This window comes from Polychytrium aggregatum (assembly GCF_025602895.1).
Source record: "Polychytrium aggregatum strain JEL109 chromosome Unknown BJ171scaffold_41, whole genome shotgun sequence".
Classification (NCBI taxonomy): Eukaryota; Fungi; Chytridiomycota; class Chytridiomycetes; order Polychytriales; genus Polychytrium; species Polychytrium aggregatum.
In genome coordinates, this window is record NW_026516243.1 from 126,589 (window position 1) to 152,064 (window position 25,476).

The following is a 25,476-nucleotide window of genomic DNA, read 5'->3' on the forward strand; positions in this document are numbered from 1 at the left end:
AGATCCGGGGGGATGCTGCGAGCAAGATCAAACGAACGGCGAAACGGGCAGGGCGGGGAGACGAGCAGCAAGTCGGCTGGGTGGCGCAACCGGACAAGCAAGGCCCCCCCCCATGATGTGTCCTGGACACAGCGTTCATCTATCTGGGCTTTGGTCGCTTTTGATGATAGATGGGTGTGTATTCAGGACTGCCGATACAGATGGCCCTCGGAAAGAAGTGTCCCGTTATTGATGTGTCGGCGACGAGCGTGCTGCACGATCAACAGCGTACGATCAACAGCGCACTCAAGCCGACTTGCTGGCGAGCCACTCCTTGATGCCCTCAGCCAGCTTGACATAGTCGTCCAGGTCGTTGTAGACCTCGACCGAGATGCGGATCCACCAGCGACCGGCATGCTTGTAGAACTGGCCGGCAATCTGCTTGCTCTGGAGAATGTCGGCGCGCAGTGTCAGCATCGTCTCGTCCGAGACGCCGGCGGGAACAGGCAGAGCGATATTGGCCATGTTGGCGATCAGGCCGGTGCCGGCGGTGCCGTCGCTGCCCAGACCCAGGAGGACCTCGGTGGCAAAGATCTCGGCGACCTTGTGGGCAGCCTCGACGCAGAGCTTGTGGTTGCGTTCGCGGATGACCTGTTCGCCGCCCAGCCAGCGGCGGAACTCGAGTGCGGCCGGCACCGTCAGGTACGGCGTGAGGTCGGCGGTGCCAGTGTAGTCAAACTCGGAGCGGAAGCTGGGGTTGGCATAGCCAAAGGAGATGACGGTAGGATGGATAAAGCTCTGGTATTCCTTGCGGGCATAGAGCACGGCGGCGCCGCGGGCGACATAGAGCCACTTGTGCAGGTTGGTGAAGAAAAAGTCTGGCTCGGTGGCTGCCAGATCGAGCTCGATCTGGCCGATCGCATGGGCGCCGTCGACGACCGACAGCACGTCGTACTTTCTGCAGAGAGCGCAGAGCCGGCCAAAGGGAACAATGACGCCTGGAACCGAGGTGATGGCATCGAGCGATGCTGCAAAGACGCTGCCGCCCAGGCGCTGCTCGTCGAGAATGGCTTGCTCGACCCGGCCGACGAGGTCGTCGTCCGAGATGGGATATTCAACAGGGACATCGATGACGTTGAAGCCAACGGTGTCGGCGACATACTGGACCACGGGCCGGACGCCACCGTAGACGGTCGAGAGACGCAGCAGCGAGCGCTTGCGTCCGTTGGGCAGAACCGAGCTGGAATGGCCCTTGGCAGCGAGCAGAGTGGGTGCAGAGCGCAGGACGGCGTTGGCACCGGAGGTGGCATTGTTGACAAAGGCTAGATCGGCAGCGCTGACATTGAGCAGGGGGGCAACCTGAGCGAGCGACTCCTGGAGCTTCTTGCGAACAATCAGCTCGAACCAGCGATCGGGCTGACAGATGGTGTTGTCCGAGGCAAGGCAATGGGAAGCAGAGTTCGATGGCGGTCCGATGGTGGTGTGATGGTGGTGTGATGGTGGTCCGATGGTTGTCCGATGTAAAATCAAAGTGAGAGTGAGTGGAATAGAACGTTGCATGTTGATGCACAAGCCCGAGCCAGATATCGAGTTGCAAATGTCAGGTGGCAAATGTCAAGTGGCAAATGTCAAGTGGCAAATGAGGATCGCACGTTCGAAGCAAGCGTTGAGCCTCGAGTTTGGCCAGGAACAGCATTGGCAGCGGATGGGCGAGGCGCTGCTTACGTTCTCCTCCATGAGATGCAGCAGCTTGATGCGCTGCTCGAGGACATAGGCCGGGGTGGTGCCAAACGAGCCGTTGTTGGTGGGGATGCACTCGCTGGCGAGGTGGAAGTACGGACGCAGGGCATGGCCAAAGGCCGGGGCGGGGACACTCAAGTCGGTCTTGGCGGACATTGGGAAGTGATCGAGACGGGTGGGTTAGAGGAGGCGAGTGCGTCGAGGCGAATCTGCTCCAGCAGGGGGGTGGTGTTGTTGCGATGCAGGAGAACGGGGGCCAAAGGACGGATGTCGCTGTCGAGAGTTTTATGGCGTGGGGGTTGGCCGGGCGGCTCCTCATGGGGTTTGGGGCCGCAGCACGGCATTTGTCAGGGGAGGTCGTTGGGGATGTGATCGAGCATGTGGCTTTGTGCGGTGTGGGTGTTGGTGGGTGTTGCCAGAGATATACCCGGTCGGTGCGAGCAACGGACGACACAGACGCCGCTGCCGAGAGGGTAGATTGCCCTGGTGAAGCAGCACCATGCATCGAGAGGTATCGACATGGGCATCAACATGGGTATCGACATGGGCATCGACATGGGTATCGACATGGGCATCGACATGGGCATCGACAAGCCGGCATGGGACGGGTGCGCAGCACATACGATATGCGCAGCACTGTCCCACACACACGCGCAGCATCATGGCTGCAGCCGTCCCCGTTTCTTGGTCGCTGCCGATTGATCATTCGTCTCGATCCTGGGGCCGGCACCACCCTGCACTCGCCTGATCCAGACGCACCCCAGCGACTGCGATCGCCCACGGAAACCGAGCACCAAAGAGTCTCTGCTCACCCGCTCTGGCGTCATGTCGCTGCTTGTTCGAGCGTCGAAGCAAGGCGCTGCTCCTGGTTCCCGCTCCCGGCCCGATGCCAGCAACAACCCGCTGCCTCCCGACCCCATCTACGTCTTTCGCTCTCACGAAGCGCAAGTGCAAGCCATCTGTTTTTCCAAAGATCCCACTATCATGTGCTCCGGGTATGCCTCGGGTCTGTGGGGCTGTGGTGATGCTCCTTCGTTCGTATTGATATCGCCACTGACAGTGCTTCCGTCCTCCATTCTGCAGAGATTCCGATGGCGTCGTGATTGTGTGGAATCTGAAAATCCGCCGGCCGCTTTTCCGCTGGACACCACATCCAGAGAAAGGGGTTTTGGGTCTGGCGCTGGTCGAGATCCCCAACGAGCCAGTTCAGCTGATAACGTCCGTATGTCGAGGATGCTGCAGCTCCTCCAGCTGCCTCGTGCCCAATGTATACCACGACACTTTGGCGCTGTTTCGGCTGACCGCTGCGTTTCCATCCAATCGACAGCCACGGACGAGATATGTGTCTCCATATATGGGATATGAGCTGGCTGTTACCCCAGCTCATCCACGACGACGACGAAAACGACGACGGCAGCACCGGCTCTGTGAATGCGGGCAATGACAAGAGCGATCATGTCGGTGGAGGCGACGGACCGGCGCTGCTGGATAAGCATATCGCCACCATCCCCGTGAACCCATACACATTCTGCTCGTTTTCTCTTCTCTGCATTCCACCGAGTCCGACTGGGGGATCGGCAGGCGATGGACAGGAGGGCTTCATTGGTATGTATTGGGCGCCCATGTCAAGCAAACCCGAATATCCGAGCAGCATCAGACGCACGAACAAGCTCGGGCTCAACTGCGTTCTCTCCTGGCAGGCGTCCCGGAGAAGATTATCGCATATCCGAATCTCCACGAAGAAACCAAGGTAGGCGTTTGTGACGAAAGCACTATCGTACCATCATCTTGTGGCTCTGTGGATCAAGCCCTGAACCCTCCTGTTGTCGTGCTGTCGATGTTGCGCGAGCCAGGTCGACGTTCTGGACCTTCGAACCAAGCAGCCACTTCATGAATCCTTCCACTTGCCGGACTCCAAAACAGGTGCGCATCCTCTCTAACAGCCAAAGCGCTAGGTTGGTCCAGGCGCACTAAGGTGATGCCTTGACCCTGAAATGAAGGAACGGTCATGGTCATCAAGCTCTTCGTAGACACTGCCAGCACCCCGCTGCTCATGACGGGATATGAGAGTGGTTCTGTGGCTGTATGTAAGGTCAAGTCCGGCGAACTGCTTTGGAAGCTCGATCTGCATCAAGACAGCGGTACGTTCGATTTCCAGTAGTTGTTCTTACATCTCCGACCCACTTCCTCCCCCGCGACCGCTCGGGGGCGCAAAGATGTCCAAGGCCAAGAGGCCAGTCATTGACGCTTCGCCCTGAGGGTTCACAGCGGTGGCTCAATCTGACTCGGCAGTGCGAGTGAAGGAAACTGTTGGATGGGAACAGCCTGCTCTCTGACTAATATGTTGGAATCCCACTATCTCATTGCCATGGATACATTCCCAGTGCTGTCGCTCGACATCTTTGATGGCGGCTCAACGGCTGTTTCGACGGGAGCGGACGGAAGGCTGGTCAAGTTCTCGCTCGATAGCAAGGTGAGGCAGTCCCCAAAGAGCATATACAACCGAGTGAGCAAACACCCTGACTGGCCAACTATTTGATCCAACCCCAGCAGAGCCCACCCTCGGTTCTTGATCTGGACTCAAATGGCATCGCCACTGTGGCTGTTCGACCTGACGGACGCATTGTCGCCACTGGAGGTTGGGATTCAAGGTATGCTGCAAAGTTGGTTGGGTGTCTGGAGTTGTCGCCTTGCTGAATCACCGACAGAGCCAATCGCACATTCGCTGCTGTCATGCAGGCCGGTGTTTCGCAAATGCAGCGTCATCTCAAGGGAAGGCTGTGGTGGCTGTGCAGACCAGGGCCCACTCCGACCATTCCTGCATATTGCATTCCTCACGACTGCCGACAAAACCACCCACAGGATACGACTGTTCACTTTGAAGAAGCTGAAGCCCCTCGCTGTGCTGAGCCACCACCGCGAGTCGATCCGTATCGTGGCTTTCCAGGATCTGCGATGTGGAAGCGCAACCGAGGCGGAAGTTGCAGAGAACGGGGCCGCAGACCCGCTTGTTCGGTTCTTGCTCTATGTTGGTGGAAAGGATGGACACATCAGCCTCTGGGATATATATGGCTCGGTCTGAGCGAGGAGGACTTGGCCTGACAGAGAAACAGCTTGGCTCACAACTGACATGATCGCCAACTGAGTTTCCTTGACTGGATCTGATATGGGTCGAGTGACGATGTCGATTCAACGCCCCAATCATCAAATCAAACGATCACCCTGGACTTGTGCCGTCTGTTCTCATGTTGATGAGGGTTGGGTGCTGAGTTGAAGACGCTCACGCAATGACTCCTCATCTTGGTTTGTTGTGTGCTGAACAGGACGAGGGGGAGGAGGCATTGCTTTCGAGAGGCTGAGGTGGTGTGTGTGAAGGAAGCACACCGACTGCGACGAGATATGGCTCTACTTCCTCATGGGAGCAGCCATCAAGGCGTCCGTGGTCCCAACTGAGTGGAGTACAGTGCTGATCCACCCCGTCTACAAGAACAAGGGATCGCCCCTCGACCCCGCAATGTACAGGCCGATTGGACTGACCCAGGTCTGCCGAAAGGTTGTCGAGCGAGCACTGCTGCCGTTGCTCAACCGAAAGCTCGGACTGATGGACATTGCCCAAGGTGGATTCCGGGCCGAGCGAGGCACCCTCGACCAGATCTTTGGCCTGGACACGCTCATCAAGGACCGCCAGCTGGCGGGCGAGGAGTACTCCCTGGTGTTCCTCGACATCAAGGCGGCCTACGACACTGTCTGGAGGGAGAAGCTCTGGGACAAGATTGAAGAGCGCACCCCATGTGACGATCACCCTCAGGCTCTTGAAGGCCATGTTCGACGATGTGAAGATTCAAGTCGTTAGCAAGAGCCGTCGGTCCAATCCGGTCTGGCTGCAGAAGGGACTGATCCAAGGATCGGTGCCTGAGCCCGCTGATGTTCAGCGCGTTCATCGACGACCTCCCTGGGAAACTCCGGGCAGACGGTGGAACGACCCTAACCACCACCCGAGGACGAGCCGTCCAGGTCAACTCACTGTGGTTTGCCGACGATGGGGTGCTCATCTGCCGCCCCAACCAGACCCAGCGCCTCCTCGACATCTGCGAGGCCCACAGCATCGAGAATCGATACCAGTTCTCGCCCCCGAAGTGCGAGGTGATGTTCACCGAACAGCACCCAGAGAAGGATGCCAAGGTGTACCTGTACGGCAAGGAGCTGCCAGTCGCCAAGGAGTTCCGGTACCTCGGAGCCATCGTCGACATCAACGGCTTCAGGATGGACCGCCAGATCCAGAACCTCACCCACAAGGCTAGAGGTGCCGCCGACAAGCTGGTGAAGCACGAAATGAGTCTGGGACGATACTCGGCCAAGACAGTGACGAGGGTGTTCAAGACCTTCGTTCGGCCCATGCTCGAGTATGGACTGACCCTCGAAGTGCTCACGAAGCAGCAAGCCGTGATACTCAGACGAGCACAGATGCACTGTCTGACCCGACTCTTCAGAGTGGTGCGGAACACGTCCTACGGAGCGATGCACCTCGGATGCGGACTCATCACCCTGCCCAACCGCCTCAAGCAGCTGGCCCTCCAGAACCGAGCCGTCTGGGAAGACCGTCTGGACCACAACGACAAGATGGTCTCGATGGTGTTGAGATATTCCCGCATCCAGCCCAGTCTGATGGATGCATCCCTCGGCTCCCAGTTCTACCTCGACGAGTACTGGCGGCAGCTGATCGTGCTGAAAGAGCAGTGCCAGCCGGACTACCCGATGAAGGAGCTGTTCAGGAATGGCTACTACCAGCTCCCAGGGCCACCAGTCAAGCTGCAGATTCACATCGAGGACGCGCAAGGCTTCGACAGGTCAAAGGAACTGACCTCGGCCCGCACCGTGACGACGACCATGTCGGGACTGTGGGCCGAGCGAGGGCCCAAGAGAGATCGATACTATCACAACATGATGGTAAGATGGACCCTCGGTGCCTTCCCCGGACACCCGTATGGCCACTATCGGCTGTGTGTCTCCTGCACGAAGAGCCGAGGAGAGTTTGTCGCGATGTGCCGGACCCACACCCAGAGCTGCGTCGGAAGAAGCGGCTCGTGGCAACGGATAGTGGACGAGCTCAAGCTGCGGCACCCCGAGTGGCAAGAAAGCGGCCACGAAAAGGTCGGTCCGATCGATAAGCTCCTGGACCTGACGAACGTAGTGGGTTACTACGAGCTGGATGGCATGAGAAGGTTCAACTGGCAAGACCCGGATGTCCATCTCCTGTGGCGAACACTCCGAAGAGTGTTCAAGACGCTGATCATCGCCAAGGCGGGGTGGAAACCCCCCAGGCGATAGGCGGCATGGTCGAAGCAGAGCGAGAGATGAGGGCATATAGCTTTCATCGAACGCAAACTGCCCATTAGGCCTATGAGTATTCCATCCCTTGTTATTTTTCTCCTTCTTTTTCTTTTTCTTTCCCCCAAGTACTGCTAGGGCCGACCAGGCCTTGATAGCTTTTAAGTGAAATATATAATAAAAAAAAAAACAGACATGAAGGGGGGGGTGGTTGTAACCAGACGTGAGGTTGTTCATGACACAATGTCGACTGGAATGATTGCATACATACGGAAGGAAGACACAAGGAAAAGACAGACCGAGAGAGAAAGAGAGAGGGGGAGCGAAATGCGATTCTATCGACCCACCGACCGCGCATGGCAGGCGGGACCAGGTGTTTCCGCAAGTGCCCAAGCGAGCAAAAGTGCAGAGGCATCGTTACGCAGGCGGCGCTCCACAGCCGATGTCCAAGCGGGTGCGGCAAGATTCCAAACAGTGGCGAAAGGATCCCAGGGCATATCCAGGTCTTCCTTCGCAACCCCACTGAGTCCTTGTCGGCAAACAGCGGCGCATCCGGGCACTCAGCCGCACAGCGACACTAGCGCGCAGGGTGCGCCGCCATCAAGCCGCCGCTGTGCTGAAGATGGGCTCGCCCGCCGGAGCAACAGGCGAGAACCGCACTTTTTCCTCCGAGACCATATGAGCAAAGTCCTTCAGCTCGGCCTGGAAGACAATGTCCTCCCGGGCGTCGTCAAAGAGCTGGTTGGTTGCGTCGATGGGGACGCCCTTCTTGAGCTCGGCCATGGCCTTCTCGGAAAGGGCCAGGAAGGTCAGCTTGACCGAGTTGAGGAGCAGGAACTGGTAGCGATCGATGTCAGACCGCTGGTCAAAGGACAGGCCCTCCTCGGCAAGGGGGTCGTTGGGCGGAAACAGGGCCTGCAGGCTGGCGACGACTTCTTCAAGCTGGTCGATAAAGAGCATATAGGGAGCGGGCTGGGCCGGCAGGCGCGGCGCGGCATCGAAGATGGCGAATTGATGGCCGAAGCGGTTCTTTGGGGTCGGCTGGACGAGCTGGTGCTTGACCTTGAGCGAGTGGAGCTTCTCCGATAGCCGGACCTTGGAGACGTTGAGGGCACTCTCGCGCTGGATGCCCAGGGTATCGGTGTTGGTGCTGTTGTTGAAGGAGAGGACGGAGAAGGGCCGGAAGGGCTGCATATACCCGGGCTTGGGCACGATCAGCAGCGTTATCGTCTCGGGGGGCCGCGAGATGATGACGGCCGTCGGAGTGGAGCCCCAGTGGCCCAGGTGTCGGTAGAACAGGTCCGTCAGGGCCGTCCGGAGATCGAGGATGCTGTACTGGTAGTGGCCAAGCACCTGCAGATTGGACTTGTATCGGGAGAACGAGTGATGGACGCATTCAAAGTCGAGCCGGGCGAGATTGGGATACTGCTCCAGGGTCGCACACACCGACCTGCCCCAGCCCTCGCTGAACTGGCCCTTGAGCGGGATGCCTCGGTACTGCGAAAGGTTGGCAGCCATGATGAGCGAGCGCAGGGCGGCCTCGGTCGATACCAGCGCGCAGGCCGATGCGGGGGTTGGGGTGCCGTCGCTTGAGGATATCGGGAAGGAGATGCTCTCGAGGCTCGATGGCGGTGATTGAAGATGCTGGCTCATGGTGGACAACACAGCGAGCTTGGACAAGCGGCTAACGACAGAGAGAAGCTCAGGACAGAGCGAGGCTTGCGATGGACAGACGACTGAGTGGGGTTTGGGAAGGACCGCGAGGAAATAGTGGGGCAAGCGGCCGCTGGGGGGTCGGCTGCAGGGACGATGTAGACCGATAGCGAGTGGGTGTAGGAAGACCTGCGCTGAGGATGACCGCAGAGAACGGATGCAAGCGCAGACAGAGACAGCAGCGGCGGCTTTCTTTGCGGGCGACAGATGGGGGGGGAGGCGAGATGATATCGGCGGTCGACGATGCAGCACAGCGAAGCGGACAGCCGCGAAAGTAATGTTCACGTGGGGGGCCGCATTGCGCCCAATTGCAAGGATCGAGGCCTTGGCGCCTTGGCTCGGCGGACTGGCCTTGGGGACGCAGGGCGGGATGGATGTGATAAAGGAATGGATGCGATGAGAGATGGATGTGATGAGAGATGTGATGAGATGGCGATATCATGTAATGCGAGGAGTGAATGGATGGAGACGCTCTGAGGTTGATGCTCGGTGTCCGTCGCGATGATACCACTTGATAGATGATACCAATTGATCGATGATACCACTTGATAGATGATACCTCTGCACAGATGATACCACTTGATCGATGATACCGCTGCACAGATGACACCACTTACACTGTATTCAGAAAAAAACGGGACAATATAGCCGTTTCCATGAACATGTAGTATGTGCTGTGCTTGCGTCAAGCAAAGCCACAAGAAATAAAACAGATCACTTTGGCAGCCTCCGAGTGAAGACCGCCGGTCGCTCTCCGATCTCCACAATCGACCTGCATACTGTGATCATGTTGCGCGCCGCATTGACGTCGCGATTCCACACTGTCCGGCAGCCGGGTTTCTTGCAGCTCCTGACAAAGTGGAAATTCGCAACACTGGGCGCATCGAGTCCTTCCAACCGAACTGGCTCCAGGCACTTGGAGCACACTTGCGAGGTGTTGAACTCGTTCGTCGAGACTACCTTGACGCTTCCATGAGGGTGATTGGGACGGCGTCGGTGGTGCTCGAACTGCTCAAAGTACCGAGCAAACCGCTGCCTCCGAGGGCTGGATGCATAGCCCTTGCCTTGACGCCATGACGCATTGCCAAAGGCGATGACCACATCGGTCCGTATCGGGGCGTGCTTCAGGACGGACTTGCACATCTTGTCGACGGCCACTTGGCGCCTCTTGTGTCCCGTGAAGCGATGGTGACGGGCCTTCTTGCCAAGGTGGAAGTCGAGCTGCACTCGCAGCTCCGGTCGCAGGACATGGGTGAGATGGACCTTGAAAGCCTCCGAGGACGACACCTTGGGCGAGGGGGTGGTCGACATCCAGGTCTCGATGCTGAGTCGATACTTCATGATATTGTGCCACTTGGTGTTGGACGTATGGCCACACATGTGCTGGTAGTGGCCATTGGAGAACGAGACCACCTCGTCTTGGTGGCCCGGTGCTTGGATGACCGCCGTGAAGATGGAGCCGACTCCAGGATCGATGCCAATCCAAGTGGTACGGTTGGGGTCTGGGTCGCCGATGTGGGCCTGGATGCGCTGCTCGGCAGTCGGAGGAGGCTCGGAGGTCTCGGTGCGATCGGTTCGACGCACAAACTTGACGAGGCCGATGGTGCATCCAATGCCATCGGTGCTGATCTCGTAGTTGAACAGCTTCTTGTTCACGTCCCGCTCTTGGAAGAGGGAACTACGCAGCTTGAAGCAACTGCGCCAGAGACGATCCTGGTTGTTGACACCGTCCTCACCTTCTTCCTTGAGCTTGTCCCTGGTGAGTCCAAGGCGCTTCTTTGGACCCAGGAGCTCCCAGAGTGCGACGGTGTCGATCTTGACATACTTGGCCGTGGCAGTGCATAGAGGAACTATCGTGCACACGGCCGGAGGAGTGTCGACGGCGAGCTGCTTGAGGGCCCACTTGATCCTGGCGGCCAGCTTGTTGATCTTGGCCTTGGTGGTGCCGAGCTCAGACTTGGCCGTGGTGAACCTCTTGTCGTCGGAGGGAATGCCTCGGGCAGTGAGCTCGTCCAGCTTGGCCTGGCGCTGCAGCTCGGTGACTCGGAGGGCGGGCATGTCACAGTCGATCCACTTGTGGACATTGTCGACCATCTTGTCCCGGGCGAGGATTCCCACATGGTGTGAGAGGCGATGGAGGGCCCGGAAGCGGTCCTGGTCGTTGCTGTACCGAAACTCGTCCAGGACGTGGCCAAACTCGGGATATAGGAACTCGAGATCGGCCTTGGGTGGAGTCGAGTCCGGTTTCTCGAAGAGCTCGAGACAAGCCTCGATGGCGTCGTGCTTATGCTTGTTGGCAGGGAAGACGGCAGCACAAAAGCGACGAAGGAGTCGCCAGTATGCCAGGTTGAGGTGGGTGGTGCAGTTGGTAGCATAGGCATTGACAGCCAGTGTGAGAAGCTGACTGTGAGCACCATCAGGCAGACGAGGGGCCGGAGGCAGGTCTGCGTGCCGAGTGGTCTGGTAGTCGCGAAAGGAAGCGACCAGATGCTCGTTGTATTTCTCATTGTCCCCGGTCGGGGAGAGGGCACCGTCCTGGACAATCTTGAAGCACTGGCGGATGAAAGCAGGTGTGGCCTTGGAGATGACGGGGACGGGAAGATCCTGCTCGATGCACCGGAGGATGTGCAGGTTGAGCAGCCTGGATGCCTCGAACTGGATCTGGGTCATGGCCTCGACGGTGGCCTGGATCTTGTCGCGGAGAGCGGGATTGAGACAACAGCCATCCATCGTCTGCTTGAAGCAGCTGAACTGAGGGGCCGATGACCTTCCATCCACGAGTGGGACGACAGAACTCTTGAGGGGCCGGTATTTGGGACACTTGTTGGTGTTGCAACGTTCGTGATCGGTGCCATCGCACTGGCGACATCGCTTGCCGGTACTCGAGGAAGTAGATGGACCAGGCTCGGTGGGATCGACATCCATTGGATCTGCAGAAGCAGTGGTGGTGAGCAACGGAGCAACAGACGACCAAGCATGCGTGGGGTCAGAATACGAACCAGAGACAGGCTCCGACTGTGACTTGGCTTTCTTGGGCCTGGGTGGCCGAGGCTGGTCATCACCGGCACCCTTACGCTTCGGAGGCATGGGGGCAGAGGATGCTGGATGCCTGCCAGTGGTACTGGTCAGAGCAGAGACTTTTTTTTATCGTACAATAGCGCGATGATCAAATCAAGGCGAGATGAGGGAAGAAAGCAGCAGGACGAAGATGTGGCATTTATACCCGAGAGCAGGAACCCGTCTGCGCGGGCTGGTTGGGGAAGCGACCTGTTCAAAAATCGCCGAGAGGTTCAAGCCAGGGATGTGAACGTGAGAACGGCGGCTTGATTGGAGGGACAACCCCAAATTGGAGGAACTCAACCCCAAATCGGTGGGGACTCAACCCCAAAGAAGTTCTCGATGGGATTGAAGTCGGGCGAGGCAGGTGGGGTGAAGATCACTGACCATCCTCGGCGCTCGATGCAGTCCAGGACAGCCATTGTCTTGTGCATGCTGACATTGTCCATCACAATCACAGAGTCGTCTGGGAAGGTCGCTCGCTCAAAGAACTCGACTATCGAGTGTGTCTTGAATGATGTGGGGATGTACATGCGATGCAGCACACCAGAGTGGTTGATGGCAAATGCAGCCGAGACAGACTTGTGTTTCATGTGATTGCGCTGACGGAGTGGGACGCCCTTCGGCGAGTATCCGTAAAGAGAGAAAATGGATTTCCTGATCCCCGTCTCGTCGACAAAAACGAATCGCCGCGGGTCGATGGAGCGGACCTGGTCCCTGAACTGTGCCACTCGCTCATCCAGTCGCTTGGACTTGTAGAGGTGTGTTGCACTCTTGTGTGAGAGACCTGCTCGCTGGATGGCAACGTGGCAGAGTGAGAGCGATACTTTCCTCTGGAGGATGGACTCGAGCTTGCATCGCAACACAGGCCCAGTCTGGAACGGGTCCTGTTCAATCAGGGTGCGAATGACTGGACATGCCTGCTCGAAGAAAGTGGATCTGCGAGCTGGGACCCGGGATGGGTCATCCAGCTTGCATCCTCGGTGCCATCGATGGATGGTGCTCTTGGACACACTGAAGATGGAGGCGACCTTACGCAGGCTATGGATGAGGGCGTAGCATCGCAATGCGGCGGTGCGAAAGTCGGATGTGTGGCGAATGGTCATGGCCAGCGCGCGATAACATTGGGTAACAAAATATTCGATGAATGGTCAAAAACCCGGGTGTCCCGTTTTTTATTGGATTGCCTGTAATACAAGACACCACTTGATAGATGATACCGCTGCACAGACGACATCTTGGTCCAGAAGCAGTTCGCGGTGGCCTCCCTGGTCGGTGCCCCGATGACAATGGATGCGCATCGAGTGCCGAGAATACATCCGCATCTTGGCTTCGCAAAAGTGCACCAGAGATGTTCAGCCGATCGAATGCATTCGCCGAATCACCTGTTGTGCGCAGCGGTATTGATTCAGCCAGGGGCACATGTCATTCCGCGTTGTCGTCCTGTCCTGTTCCTGTCTGCTTGAATCTCCATCGCTCGCCCGAGTCCCCGTCGACTGCTCAAATCTCCGGAGCGCTCGAGCCTGCATCTCCTCCGTCTGTCTCCAACAGCAAGCACGCTCCTGCCCGCTGAAGCGCAACCCCTGCCATGCCCGCCCTGCTGATCTTTGGACGCCGGTGGCCCATCGCCTCCGACGACCTCATCTTCTCGGCGCTGTACGGCATAGCCATCCACTCGTTCCGAGCCGTGGTGCATCTGTGGCTGCTCTATCCTCTGGCCGTTCATGAATGCACGCACCCGCTCCTCTCGGCCTTCAACTGGCTGCTGCTGCCGACGCTGCTGGCCCTGGTCTGCACCGAATATTTTGTCGCCACAGTCTCGCTGCGAGGCACCGTGGCCAACGAGATCCCCCGGCTGCCGATCCGGTAGGCACTCTGGACAAGACGCAGTCGGCGGGATGGGATGCCGAGCATGTCGTGAGGCAGAAGATGGCAAGAATCGCTGTCGATGGAGACGAGGGCCACTGCCGAATGCCGGTCCAGAGAGCGACACTTGCTGGCCAGCCAAGACAGCACCCGCTGCCTGCAGATTAACACTGGAACGCCGATGCCTCACGCCGATTCCAACAGAAAGTGGATTTACATCCACACCTTCTTCTCCATCTGCGATTTTGTACGTATCCCTGTCCTGGCCTTGCCTGTTGCATCGTGCCGTCGCCCAGTTGTCCGGAACTGATGCCTGCTTGCTCTTGCATCTGCAGTTGCTGCAGCTCTTTGCGCTTTTGATCATCTTTGGCCATCCCGGAATCGCTTGCGAGGCGGGTGGCATTCCCGTCCTCTACTTTGAGGTTTGTCGATATCGCTCAAATCCAAGCCCAGAGCAGCACGCCGTCGCCGATCCGCTGTGTGGCTGGCACCCCTGATGCCCTCGCTCGACATTTCGCTCTGCAGCCATCGCTCCGGCATTATGCACCCGATACCATATCTTCGACACATGCGTCTGATACCTTTTCCCAATCTATCGCTCTGACATTATGCATCCGATATCACCGCTCGGCCACCATCGATTCAACTCCGTCGATCCGATGCTGCCATTCCCGTCCTCCCGATCACCCAGATCATCACCCTCGCCACCATCCTTGGATACCTGATCTTCTTTGTCGTCATGGTGGGTCTCTTCATGAGGTCAACATCGCCGCAGCCGGTCAGCCAAGCCTCTGCCGAGAGCCAGTGGCGCTTCTGGATCTACGTCCTGTGCTTTGGACACCGCAAGGCCGTCGCTTCGCAATCACAATCCGCCAGCACCTCGGGCGATCTTCTCTCGTCGTTTGCGAAAGCCATCGCCGACTTTTTCCAAGACTCCGAGACAGTGCCCTCGGACATCCTCGTTGGGCTGATCCTGGTCCGCCGCTCGCAAAAGATCCGTCAGCGCATGCAAGAGCGGCTCAGCGCCCAGGTCGGAAGCAACTATTCCGAAGAGCGCCCGCCCGTCCGGCTTCATGAGCTTGCCGATGCTGCACACTACATGCAGTACGCCCTGTCGATCTACGGCCTTCCGCTGTATCTGTTTGAGCGCTTCCCGACCCGCATCTTTGAGGTCCTGTGCCCGACCCGCCGGTCCTCAGCCGCATCCCACGTCTCACGCAACGTTCAAACTCATCTCGGCAACGTCGGCTGGCCGTGCTGCTGCGTTCCTGGGCATCCGCCACCCCTTCCTGACGAGCGCGGCGGGCATGGAGGCCATCCGGATCTGATCTACTTCTCGGGAGACAACGGGCTCTTCCGGTCGCCCTACTACATCTGCTTTGACCACAAGAAAGGCGCCGTTGTGATTGCCATCCGAGGCACCCTATCGACAGCGGACTGTCTGGTCAATCTGCACTGTGACTTGGCTCCCTTCTCCTTCCCCAGCGATGACGATCTGGAAGCCGGCCGACCGCCGCTTTCACAGGCCGGTGGCTTGTCTGGGTCGGCACAAGCGCATGCAGGCATGCTGCAGACGGCAAAAAACATTTACGATGAAATTGAGCGGCTCAATCTACTCCTGCCGATCTTTGCATCTGCCCGGTATTCGAGCTACAAGCTTGTTTGCTGCGGACACTCCCTTGGTGGCGTAAGTAGTCTGGATGCTGTCGTCCCGATATCAACGGTGTGAGCCATGCCTGGGCCGACACAGGAGTGGCGGGTACTTGGATAATGTGAGGGGGATGCGGCGGAAAGGGCTCCTGACGTTCTGTACGTGACGGCAGTGCCTTGCTTGCTGATTCCCGGACTGCCGGCGCCCAAGCAATGCTCCCCGAATACTCACTCACATCCCAACTATTCTCACGGTCCACTCTCGACCATCAACGCTCGATCGTGCTTGTGCCAGGGCGTTGCAACGCTTCTCTGCCACTTGCTCAGGATCTCGCACTTCCCCCAAGCAACATGCATTGCCTATGCGCCGCCGGGCTGCCTGAGCACCAGGGAAGCACTGCCGTATTTTGAAAGATTCGTGACCTCGGTTGTGCTCGGTGCCGATGCAGTGCCGCGGCTGTCGTGGCGGTCGGTCAACTACCTGCAGCACCAGATCGGACGTTTCCTGCGGAACTGCCACTATCCCAAGGTCCATGTCCTGAACTCGTTCATCGTGACCGAGTGCTGCCGCTCCATGTACCGCCGACACCGTCTGGCCCGACTCCGACGAGCGCTTTGGAGCGACGACGACGATGAAGACGAGTTCGAAGGGTCTGGCCTCTACGGGATCGAAGACGGCCTCAGCCAGGCCAGCACCCTTGAGGAATTCAACCGATCGATTTCGGAGGAGCAGGAGCAGTCGGTGCGTCGGCTGCACTCGACGCTGTCTGTGGACGACTTGCCGGGCCAGGACATGCACCACCCCCAAGCCCTGCGCCATGCCCGCGGCGAGATCCAAACGTTTATGCCCGGCCGCATCATCTACTTTGTGAAGGAGATGGCCAGTCGACAGAACACCGGCCGGGAAAGCACAGGCCTGAGCCGTCCCTCGAACGGCGATCTCGAGCGACAGCTGCTGGACAGCCGCACCGGAGGGCCCCACGAGCCGTCCGACAGTCCCGCTGTCGTTTACCGACCCGTCTGGGCCCAGCAGAGCGACTTTCAAGAGATCACCATCTCGGTGACGATGCTGACGGATCACTTCCCGAACCACTTGCAGAACATCCTGGACCAGGTCTTGGCCATGGACACGGACGATCCGGCACAGCCGGTCCCTGGTCTGTCGCTGGAGTTTTCCAGCTGAATCGGTGGCCCTCCGCATATGAACCCTCCTGCTTGGCCCGTCCCGGGGCTCGACTGGGCGTCAGATTCTTGGCCATGACAACAATGCTCCTGACTATGACCGCAACCGATCTTGGGTCTCCCCTCCCTTCCCGCGTGATACTTGGGCTTCACAGAACACACTGCCTCTGTCGTTGCAGACAAGCTCATGGGGACCAAGAGCGGATTGAGGGGCCACCCGGGCAAGAGCGGGCTGGGGGGGGGGAGAGTCGCTTCCCCGACCGAATGGCGGGTGAATGACAAAGGGGATGGAGGGAGAAGCGGGTCACTGGTCGACAAATGGAGTACTCGTGAACTGCTTCAGAGTGATTCCGGACGACTCTGACTGTCGCCCAGGGACGGCGTCCTTCAGGCCAGACAGCGAGTGAGAGAATAGAGGGAGAATGGTTGGCTGTGCTGGACGGAGGCATGGGGTTTGTTGTCCCCAGCGACCAAGAATGTCGCCCACCGCCCGACTGCTGACCCACCCGGCGATCGCGTGGGAGCATCTTCCGGGGTCGATGGGGCCAGGGTATAAAAGCAAGATGGAGGGGCGGATGCCGACGGATCGACACTTGCCGCTCGCAATCCGCCGGTACGATCATGCTGCCTTGTCGTTTTGTCGTTCTGTCGTTCTGTCGTTCTGTCGTTCTGTCGTTCTGTCGTTCTGTCGTTCGTCTGGCTTTGCTGACCCACGCTATTCTCATGTAGATCGGCCTTCTCTCCTTGCACAGCTTTGATCCATCCCGCTCCTCATCTTCGCTGCACGACCATGAAGCGCTGGCTGCTCTGGGCCGCCATGGTCCTGGCCGTATCGGCCCACAACCACAACCACCACCACCACCACGATCTCGTCGTTCAAGATGATCACCCCGGGCTCGCCTTCAATCCCGTCCTGCATCATCCGCGCTCGGACGTCTGGGTCCGCGCCGACGTGATCTTGGATCCTGCTCAGGAGCAGTGCTCGGTCGTCTTTCGAGGCCCAGCCAATCCCCCACGTCTGGACCAGGATCGCCTCTTGACGCTCCCGGTCGTCGTCGAGGACGGCCATCTGTATGCCCCACACCGCCGCCAGGACGACCGCATTCTCTTCCGTCTGACCGAGCCCGACAGAGAGAAGCTCGACGCCGCCATCGAGGCTCTCTGCTCCAGCCACAACGTCGTCGACGAGTGGGATGACGGCGACTTTGATGTCATGGACCTCAAGGATAAGCCCGAAGTCGTAAGTCTCGGCCTGGCCAGTGCTCGCAGCCCCTGGCCCTACTTCTGGTCCTGCTTACGTCGTCACTTATCGCCAAACCTCTGCGCTACTCTGCTCTGCTCTGCTCACTCGCTGTTTCTCTTTCTCTTTGACACTTGGACCACCGCTAGATTAAGCTCATCGACGGCGGCGATCCCAAGAACCGCATCGATGTCGTCCTGATGGTACGGCACTTGAGTATGCAGGGGATGTCGTGCGGCGTTTCCTTGTCGCAGCCCGGTCAGCCAGGAGCGCAATTCAGGCACCCAACCATTCGAGCGGCTGCCGACCGTTCATGCAGTCGTCAGCCCAGCCATTCATGCAGACGATCCTGACACACATACATCTCTCCTTTCTATCTGGATATATGTGTGACTCGGTAGGGCGATGGATACACCTCCAAGGAGCGCGATCGATTCTTCGACGACATGAGTCGTCTCATCCACGACATGTGGATCGGAGAAACCTTTGCTTCCGTCCGTCCGCTGTTCAACATCTGGGCAGTGTATGCACCCTCTGCGCAGAGCGGCATCGGAGTCGGTGGCAAGCCCAAGGACACAACCTTTGGACTCTATCGTGATGGTATGTCGCAAGGGTCTCTCGGGTTGGTGTGATTGTCTCGGATGCCTGGACAACAGAGAGTCGAACGCAGTCGTAGCATGGCGGCAGCGTATCAGCTCGCCCAGATATCACCCAGAGCGTCAGTCTCCAGAATATCAACTTCCAGAGCGGTCGATACACCCTGTCCATATCAGACTCATGTGCGGCAGGCCCAGAGATGCTGATCGCATTTGATATTCGCTTTGGCTCTAGGCACTGAGCTCCGTGGAATCTACTGGTAAGTAGCCGAGTCCATGTTTTCTCTTCCTTCTGGCGCCGCACATAACGCTGCTGAAAGCCAGCGACTGCAGCTTCCCAGCAGTAACACCCAGACATTCTTTGGTATTGCTACTGTCGCTACGCAGCTCCAAGCCACAGGTTGCTCGAAAGATCTGCAAGCTGACTGGACCGCACGCTTGCGACTTTCCTTCGCTGATCGCCAACGACGAATATTACGGCGGACTCGGGGGCGAGTTTACGATCTCTACACGGTAGGTCCAGCCGCCTGCGATCGACATTGCGAATCGCGAATGATACCGAGTGGCCGCTGACATTGCCCTCCCTGTCTGCGGCATCGATCTCGCCTCTCGCTTCTCGCCTCTCGCAGCTCCAAAACCTCCGGCACGGTCGTTCTCCGCCATGAGATGGGCCACAACTTTGTCAACGTCGGCGAAGAGTAAGCCAGCGATGCCTTGCCTGTCGATCCGCAACGCAGCGTCGGGCATTGGCATTGGCATCTGTAGTGAGGCAAGGAGCAAATCTTTGAACAGCTGTGAATCGTGTTGTCGCAAACAGGTATGACGGCGGCGAGGTCTACAGCGGCTGCAATGCCGCACATAGCCTGAAGGACCTGAAGTGGGCTCACTGGCTGACCGAGACCGGCCCTGTCCATGAGGTAAGTTGCCGCGCAAACCCCTGAAACACCACCGAGCTACTTGCATTCCGCACCCAGGCTTTCGGAGCCTGGAGCTGCGCAGCTCGATCCCGCCGTGTTGTTCATCTGGCATCTGCCCCGCCCTTCCCCCCTCCTCCTCCAATTCTGCTACACTGTTTCAAACATCGCTCACGCTCCCAGGAAGAAAACGACCTGCTGTTGCAAAAGTGAGTGAATGTGCGATGGAACGGGGGCGCTGCAATGCGAGGGCGCTCTCGTGTCGTTTGTCGCTGACCACTCTGGATGGGTCTGCGATTCTCCTCCTCAGGTACCCGTGGTATGATCTCGGCAAAGGCCCGATTTCGTTCAAGTTCCACAGCAAGGGCGAATGCAAGCGCTGGTATCTTCAAATGACGGCGTCGGGTGTCGACGTAAGCCTTGAAACGCTCGCGAGCACGAGGGGCATTGCGTTGAGGCTGGAGCAAACTTCCTGCACCGGCGTCTCGTGGGGGTGGTGGGGCCGAGTCCTGGCATCATCATCCCCCTTTTGGGTTCATCGATGCTGCAGTTGTGTGAACCAAGTTTTCAACCATGGCGCCGCGTCTGTGTTGTTCTTTCAGACTGACGGCTCGATGGAAGTGCTGCTCGATGGCCAGCCACTCGAGTGGAAATCGACCGGTATTCTTGACCGCAGCACCTTCACGGTGAGTTTCGACCTTTGCCTCAGTTTGGGATAGTCCCAGGATTCAGAGAATCTCTGGAACAGAAGCAGTTGCTGAATTGTGGGCAAAGAGCTGGATAGTGTCGCGAAGAGGGACTCTTGCACCGGTTTGGAACCCCTGCTCACTCGCTCGCTTGCTCGCCCACCCTTAGTGGACGGAAACGGAGGCTCCGTTCTCCAAAGGAAGCCATGTGTTGGAGGTCCGCCAGCTGACCCGCCCGAACAAGACCGCACCCATCCGACAGCTATGCTCGCTTAACCTCCATGAGTATGCCGACGAGCCCAATTACCGTGAGTATCGTATGGTGCCCGTATCGAGCAGGAAGGCGCGCGGCAAGGGCCGAATACGCTTTGCCAGGAGCATGAATCCTACACATTCACTGGTTGGGCTTGAAGGCTTCGATCAGCTTTGCACGTCACCACAATCTAAGTGCATTCCTCCCCTGCCCGTGCAGACTTTGACGACAACACCTATGTCTCGGCATTCCCCACCTTCGACATCAACAACCGCAAGTCGTTCCGCCCGACCAACGAAGGATGCCTGATGCGCAACATGACCTCGTCTCACTTTTGCTCTGGTAAAGGCGCTCACTGCACTATCCCTTGGCTATCGCAGGCGATGGAAGGTGTCAATGGGGTCAACCTTGCTCCCCTCGATACTCACTCTGGAACCCCGCTCTCCATCAGTCTGCAAGGAAGGCTTGTGGATCCAGTTTTTCAAACAGATCTCGGCCATCGATAAGGTCGACTACACGTGCAGTGGAGATCTGACTCATTTCAAGCTTGACCTGATTCCGCTGGCCCACCTCCGCCCCGAGTCCGAGCGCATCGACGGCGAGTACTACAAGATCGACTGGATCCGCGATGGCGTCCATCTCGACAAGTACGCCAACCTGACGGACTTTAGCATCATCCAGGAAGAAGGCCACGGCCGTTGGGATGTGGTCGTTCATTTTGGCACCCACGAAGTGCGCAAGGACCACGGCCTGCTGCGATTCAAGGAGACGGTGCATGTGCACTGCAAGAAGTAAACGGCCACCTGGGCTCCAAGAGCGACGCCTGAGTTTTGCACCACGCCCGCGAGCAGGTGTGCAAACGAGTCCCAAGCCCAGGCAGTCGCATATGCCCAGACCAAAGGATGTTGCTGTGATTGGAGTTGGACGAGAAGAGGGCTTTTATTCGTCGATAGGTGCAATCAGCAGAAGGACGTGAGTTGGTCTCTTTGGTATCGCAACGCTTCCAAAGGAGAAAGGGGTAGGGAGGGAAGGTAATGCCAACCTGTTTGCCCGATGCAGTTCTGACAAGAAAAATGTGGGAGCCTCGTATACTGATAAATATTGGATGGATTCGAGTGACGTTCGCTGCAGGGAGGGGAGAACTTATTCGTTCATGGTGATTGTTGTTCCTGCTGCGAGAGGATTTCCGCAAGGGGCGATCAGTCTTCGCTCAGCGACCATGGCTCTGATAGCGCACTGCTGAATTGCAATGCTGAATCGCAATGTTGAATTGCAATGCTGAACTGCAATGCTGAATTACAATGCTGAATTGCAATGTTGAATTGCGTGCGGCAATGAGATAGCTTCCCAGACAGAACACCTGCGAATGACCGATGTTTCCGCTCTGCCAATCAGCCGAGAGGAGCCATTCAGAGAACAGTCTGGCCGATGATGATGGTTGCTGAGGCTCCGTCCCGGCCTGGTCGCTTGGTCGCCCAGCATCGCATCGTTGCGGCTCTCGACTGTCCCCGAGCCACACCTCGACCGGTACTGCTTTGTCTTGTTTCATGGTGCCCCCGGAAGTGAGCCTCCTCGTTTCAATATGACCAACCCAGCACCAGATATCCGTGAGAATCGGCCCTTTATCGACTCAGCGACAGCTCGACAAACTTCTCTCGCTCGTCCAGGCTCGGGCAACCTGGATGCACCCAGACAGAGGACCGACTCTGAGGATCCCGCAGTCGCTCCCGAGCATTCACCGACTCCAACCCTGGATATGCGAGGACACCGGCTCAGGGTCAAACGAAAGCGAGGCTCGCGACGTCTCTCTTCTCCTTTGGCGCCTTACTCGACCGGCTCGGATGTCAACCTCGATGGTTCGTTGCGGGATAGGTCCGAGACTGACTCGGATGACGACGGCCGCATCAAGATCCCAAAGTTCTCGCTGGATGGCATTGGTCGGTCGAGGTCGTTCCCGCCGAGCCAGGCTGCTCGAACTCGCCGCACTCGGCCCTCTGTAGAGGCGATCGCTCCAACCCCATCCGGTCCATCAGGCTCATCGGGACCGTCACGGCGGCCGCCTCAGTCGACCTCACCGAGTCCGTCACGATCGCTGCGGCCGGTTTCTGCGTCGGCTGCCTGGGGCCCACCCACGCCGCAGCTGCGTCGACGGCGAGCAAGTCTTCCCGCCAACCTGCAAGCGAGCTCCCCAATTTCAATTACGAGCTCGCTGTGGAGCTCATCGAGCGGGACGGCTGCAAGTCCCGGTAGAAGCGGGAGTGTGCGCCTGATGGCCAAAGCAGCCACCGGATCCAATTCCCACGCCCGGCCAGCATCGATCCAGACGCCGCCCAGATCCTCGCCCACCCAGCCCAGCCCAGAAGCCCCGCCATCGTCGAGCACAAGCCCGACTCGGAGCCTGGTTCGGAGCCCGGCTCGGAGTCCAACAGCTAGCATGCCTGCGACGCAGGACGGGTTTCAGCGATTCGTCGAGAAGGTTGAATGGATGGATCGGATGATCCGGCAGCAGGGCCATAGTGAAGGCAACTGCCACGATGAGTGACTCGGTCTCGCGAGATGGGTGCTGAGCAGGCAATATAGTCCACAAACCGCCGCATGGCAGTGGTAGCGCCGCACTCTATTTCACCAACGATGGAGCGGGGACGACAGCCGCAAGGACCCGCTATGCCAAACCGCACGAACAATGCTGTAAGGAGCAGCGTCAAGTTGTCGATTGGAATAAGGATTTGCAGTGGCCCCTTGAAGGATATAGACAGCGCCTGCTGTCGTCAGCCGGGAGAATGATTTCAGCGTTCCGATGTCCAGGCAGACGACAATCCATGTGAGCGTTGCTGGTGCCCAAGGGGGCAAGGCTGGACGGCACCTGCGAGTGATCTCGAAGCCATGATTGGAGATGGCGGGGCCAAAGCGATGAATGCAGCACGGAACCACAACGCCAATTGCACCCGCAAGAATCATTCGATGCAGTGTTGAGTGTTGGTATGGTGCATTTTGATAATGCTCCGGCGACTGATGCACCGGAGACCAATGGCCTCGATCAAATGGCCCGGCTGGGCATGCAACACCCTTCGTCCAGCCCAGGGACGGATGGCTCTGATCAAAATGCAAAGATTCGTACGAGTGACGATACTGTCAGGATTCGGAGTGGACGGCACTGCTAGAACAGCGGCAGCAACCGGCCACTCGCACCCCCATCCTCTCCGCTCCCTCAGAGTCATCTTGGCAGCAGCACCGACACCGCTTAGAGTGACACTCGGGCAACTGATCTGACGGCCACACCGATACTCAGCCATTTTGGATCTGTGCGGCTCGCCATCCTGACTTTGATGATCATCGCTCGAGTCGGGAGATTCATAAGCGATCGACACCAGCGCCTCTAATCTCGACTGCAACCATCGAACGCTCCCTCTGGCCGATTCAGTCCCGCTAGGTTGCCGTGCGCGTTGTCTGTTGCTCGGCATAATGTAAGACCAGCGTATCTGCGTGTGCTGTCGTCTATCCAAGCCAGAGTGCGAAACGACAGCCTCGAACAGGGGGGCTCCTGTGTGTTCGAAATATTCCTTTGGCTTCAAGGCCGAGATTCAGCGTATTCGCAGCTCGACGCGACCCAGTGTTCGACTTTGGCTGCTTCATGAGGGTGTTGTCTGTATGGGCCAGCACTCATTACTCTCTTGAAGTTCGGCTCAACGGCCTAATACTGTGCACTCCTACAGCCCCGTCCCTCGCTCCGCATCCGCACAACACTCCCATCGACAATCGCCTCTGGTGAAGCGCCGCACGACGGGCTAGTATCACACAGCCTCTTGCTGGGTGACTCCCGGTCCATCAAGACTGCTGTCACAGACTCCAGCACCGCCTTGGACACCCCCAAGCCATTCCCACGACCAGTATCCACGCGCCCTGCCATCAACTTTCGCAACCGACACAGCTCCTCGCTGCCGGGATGGACACCGGCACCCGATCTGAATGGCTGGGCCTGATACATATCGTCTCGTTCGGCCTATGCTGCTACGGCATGCGGTTTATTCGATGGGCCCAGCTCCACAAGCCACTCGCCGTGACGCAGCTGCTTTCGATCGTGTTTTGGGGCCTGTGTGCATTCTTCGAAACCATGGCACTGCAGACAGCCTGCCAGCAGGACCAGCACGTTGTATCATGCTCCCAGATCTTCCAGACCCTCTCGGTGGTCTGTCAAGGATGCGGATTCGGCTCGCTGTCGCTGGGCTACTCGATTCGCCTGCGCGTCGTTATGATCAAGTCGTTGCAGCGGAACCTGACCTGGATCCTGATTCTGCTGTCCTTGGCTCTGCCGTCGGCACAGATTCTCGAAGCCTTGCACCAGTGCTGCCAGCTTCTTCAATCGTCGTTCTACCGCCCATATGTGGGATTCATGACACTGCTATTTTCGCTCATCAGTCTCATCGACAACATCGCCTTTGGATGCATCGTCATGCGGCAGCTCATCAAGGGCTCGCAGAGCTTCTCACAGTTCCAGCGGGAGCAAACGATCCTCGTCGTCTTGACGTGGGCTCTGAACATCTCCAACTTTTCCATGTCGCTGCTCATCCTCCTCTCCCAGGACGAGAGCATATACAGCTTTATGGTGATTCTATGGAGCTTTGAGACTCTGGTGTTTTGCTGGGTCAACGACTTTGTCTCGCGGGTGATCAGGCGCGGCGGCGTGTTCATCATCATGACCGATGAGATCTATTCGTTTGAGTTTGGCAGCAGCGATAGGGCGAGCTGACCCACGTTCGTCTCGACTGCTCGTTCGTGCGGTTACATCATGCCCAGTGGATGCTGGATAGCCCACTACCTCTCGTTGTCCCGCCACCCCCCTGATCTATCGACTGCTGCTGTCGCTGTGTCGCAATTGCCGTGCATTATTTAATATAAGACTTTCCAGTGCATGCTTGGACATTTCGCTTTGCTGTGCATGCTTGGATATGTAGCCTTGCAAAGCGAGGCGAGATGTCCTCGATGTTCTGCCCGCGGCCACCTGAGTTTTGGATCCGAGGAGATCAACCCCGCCCTCCGTGAACACGTACATTCAATAGCAACTCCGATCTACCCTGAGCTCACCATCGTTCTTGGACAGAATCAGCGGGCAGTGCGACAGATGCACGGAGGAGCATTGCCCGGCCACCGTTTTTGAAGTCGATGCTGGCGAGCTGGACAGGTCGTGGCGCAAGCGAACGTGACGTCCGTCCGTGTCCAAGTCGGAGTTTTGACTGGGTCGCACACGAAGGCAGCCACTTTTTTTCTGTTTTCT

At 58.0% G+C, this 25,476-nt stretch overlaps 7 protein-coding genes across 7 annotated transcripts; 5 read left to right on the top strand and 2 right to left on the bottom strand.

Moving 5' to 3' along the window:
- Nucleotides 1–158: 158 nt before the first annotated feature.
- On the bottom strand, nucleotides 159–1,970 carry BJ171DRAFT_518762 (pyridoxal phosphate-dependent transferase). The gene is made up of 2 exons (XM_053112281.1): nucleotides 1,705–1,970; nucleotides 159–1,395 (listed from the first exon to the last, which is right to left on the bottom strand). The coding sequence occupies exons 1-2, from the start codon at nucleotides 1,873–1,875 to the stop codon at nucleotides 286–288; spliced, it is 1,281 nt and encodes a 426-aa protein (XP_052963310.1). The 5' UTR covers nucleotides 1,876–1,970; the 3' UTR covers nucleotides 159–285.
- A 452-nt stretch (nucleotides 1,971–2,422) lies between these two features.
- On the top strand, nucleotides 2,423–4,968 carry BJ171DRAFT_216236 (WD40-repeat-containing domain protein). The gene is made up of 9 exons (XM_053106428.1): nucleotides 2,423–2,714; nucleotides 2,803–2,937; nucleotides 3,047–3,324; nucleotides 3,420–3,469; nucleotides 3,573–3,642; nucleotides 3,720–3,860; nucleotides 4,104–4,192; nucleotides 4,270–4,370; nucleotides 4,582–4,968. The coding sequence occupies exons 1-9, from the start codon at nucleotides 2,545–2,547 to the stop codon at nucleotides 4,799–4,801; spliced, it is 1,254 nt and encodes a 417-aa protein (XP_052963311.1). The 5' UTR covers nucleotides 2,423–2,544; the 3' UTR covers nucleotides 4,802–4,968.
- A 2,586-nt stretch (nucleotides 4,969–7,554) lies between these two features.
- BJ171DRAFT_216294 (uncharacterized protein) lies at nucleotides 7,555–8,985 on the bottom strand (the record flags this gene model as incomplete). The annotated part of the gene is made up of 1 exon (XM_053106429.1): nucleotides 7,555–8,985. A coding segment is annotated over one exon (1,338 nt), but the record flags the coding sequence as incomplete, so codon positions are not given.
- Nucleotides 8,986–13,281: 4,296 nt separating this feature from the next.
- On the top strand, nucleotides 13,282–16,728 carry BJ171DRAFT_518816 (uncharacterized protein). The gene is made up of 5 exons (XM_053112282.1): nucleotides 13,282–13,683; nucleotides 13,888–13,930; nucleotides 14,019–14,105; nucleotides 14,375–15,370; nucleotides 15,629–16,728. Exons 1-5 carry the CDS (start codon nucleotides 13,406–13,408, stop codon nucleotides 16,514–16,516), a joined length of 2,292 nt encoding a protein of 763 aa, XP_052963313.1. The 5' UTR covers nucleotides 13,282–13,405; the 3' UTR covers nucleotides 16,517–16,728.
- Nucleotides 16,729–17,305: 577 nt separating this feature from the next.
- Nucleotides 17,306–20,999, top strand: BJ171DRAFT_477640 (IgA peptidase M64-domain-containing protein; the record flags this gene model as incomplete). Its single annotated transcript, XM_053108882.1, has 13 exons — nucleotides 17,306–17,755; nucleotides 17,905–17,958; nucleotides 18,157–18,355; nucleotides 18,587–18,611; nucleotides 18,739–18,864; nucleotides 18,981–19,049; nucleotides 19,169–19,268; nucleotides 19,449–19,474; nucleotides 19,576–19,678; nucleotides 19,868–19,951; nucleotides 20,121–20,259; nucleotides 20,424–20,546; nucleotides 20,656–20,999. The coding sequence occupies 13 exons, from the start codon at nucleotides 17,306–17,308 to the stop codon at nucleotides 20,997–20,999; spliced, it is 1,842 nt and encodes a 613-aa protein (XP_052963314.1).
- Nucleotides 21,000–21,786: 787 nt separating this feature from the next.
- BJ171DRAFT_477641 (uncharacterized protein) lies at nucleotides 21,787–22,746 on the top strand (the record flags this gene model as incomplete). The annotated part of the gene is made up of 1 exon (XM_053108883.1): nucleotides 21,787–22,746. One exon carries the CDS (start codon nucleotides 21,787–21,789, stop codon nucleotides 22,744–22,746), a length of 960 nt encoding a protein of 319 aa, XP_052963315.1.
- A 1,401-nt stretch (nucleotides 22,747–24,147) lies between these two features.
- Nucleotides 24,148–24,951, top strand: BJ171DRAFT_585363 (uncharacterized protein; the record flags this gene model as incomplete). The annotated part of the gene is made up of 1 exon (XM_053114357.1): nucleotides 24,148–24,951. One exon carries the CDS (start codon nucleotides 24,148–24,150, stop codon nucleotides 24,949–24,951), a length of 804 nt encoding a protein of 267 aa, XP_052963316.1.
- Between the last annotated feature and the right edge of the window lie 525 nt (nucleotides 24,952–25,476).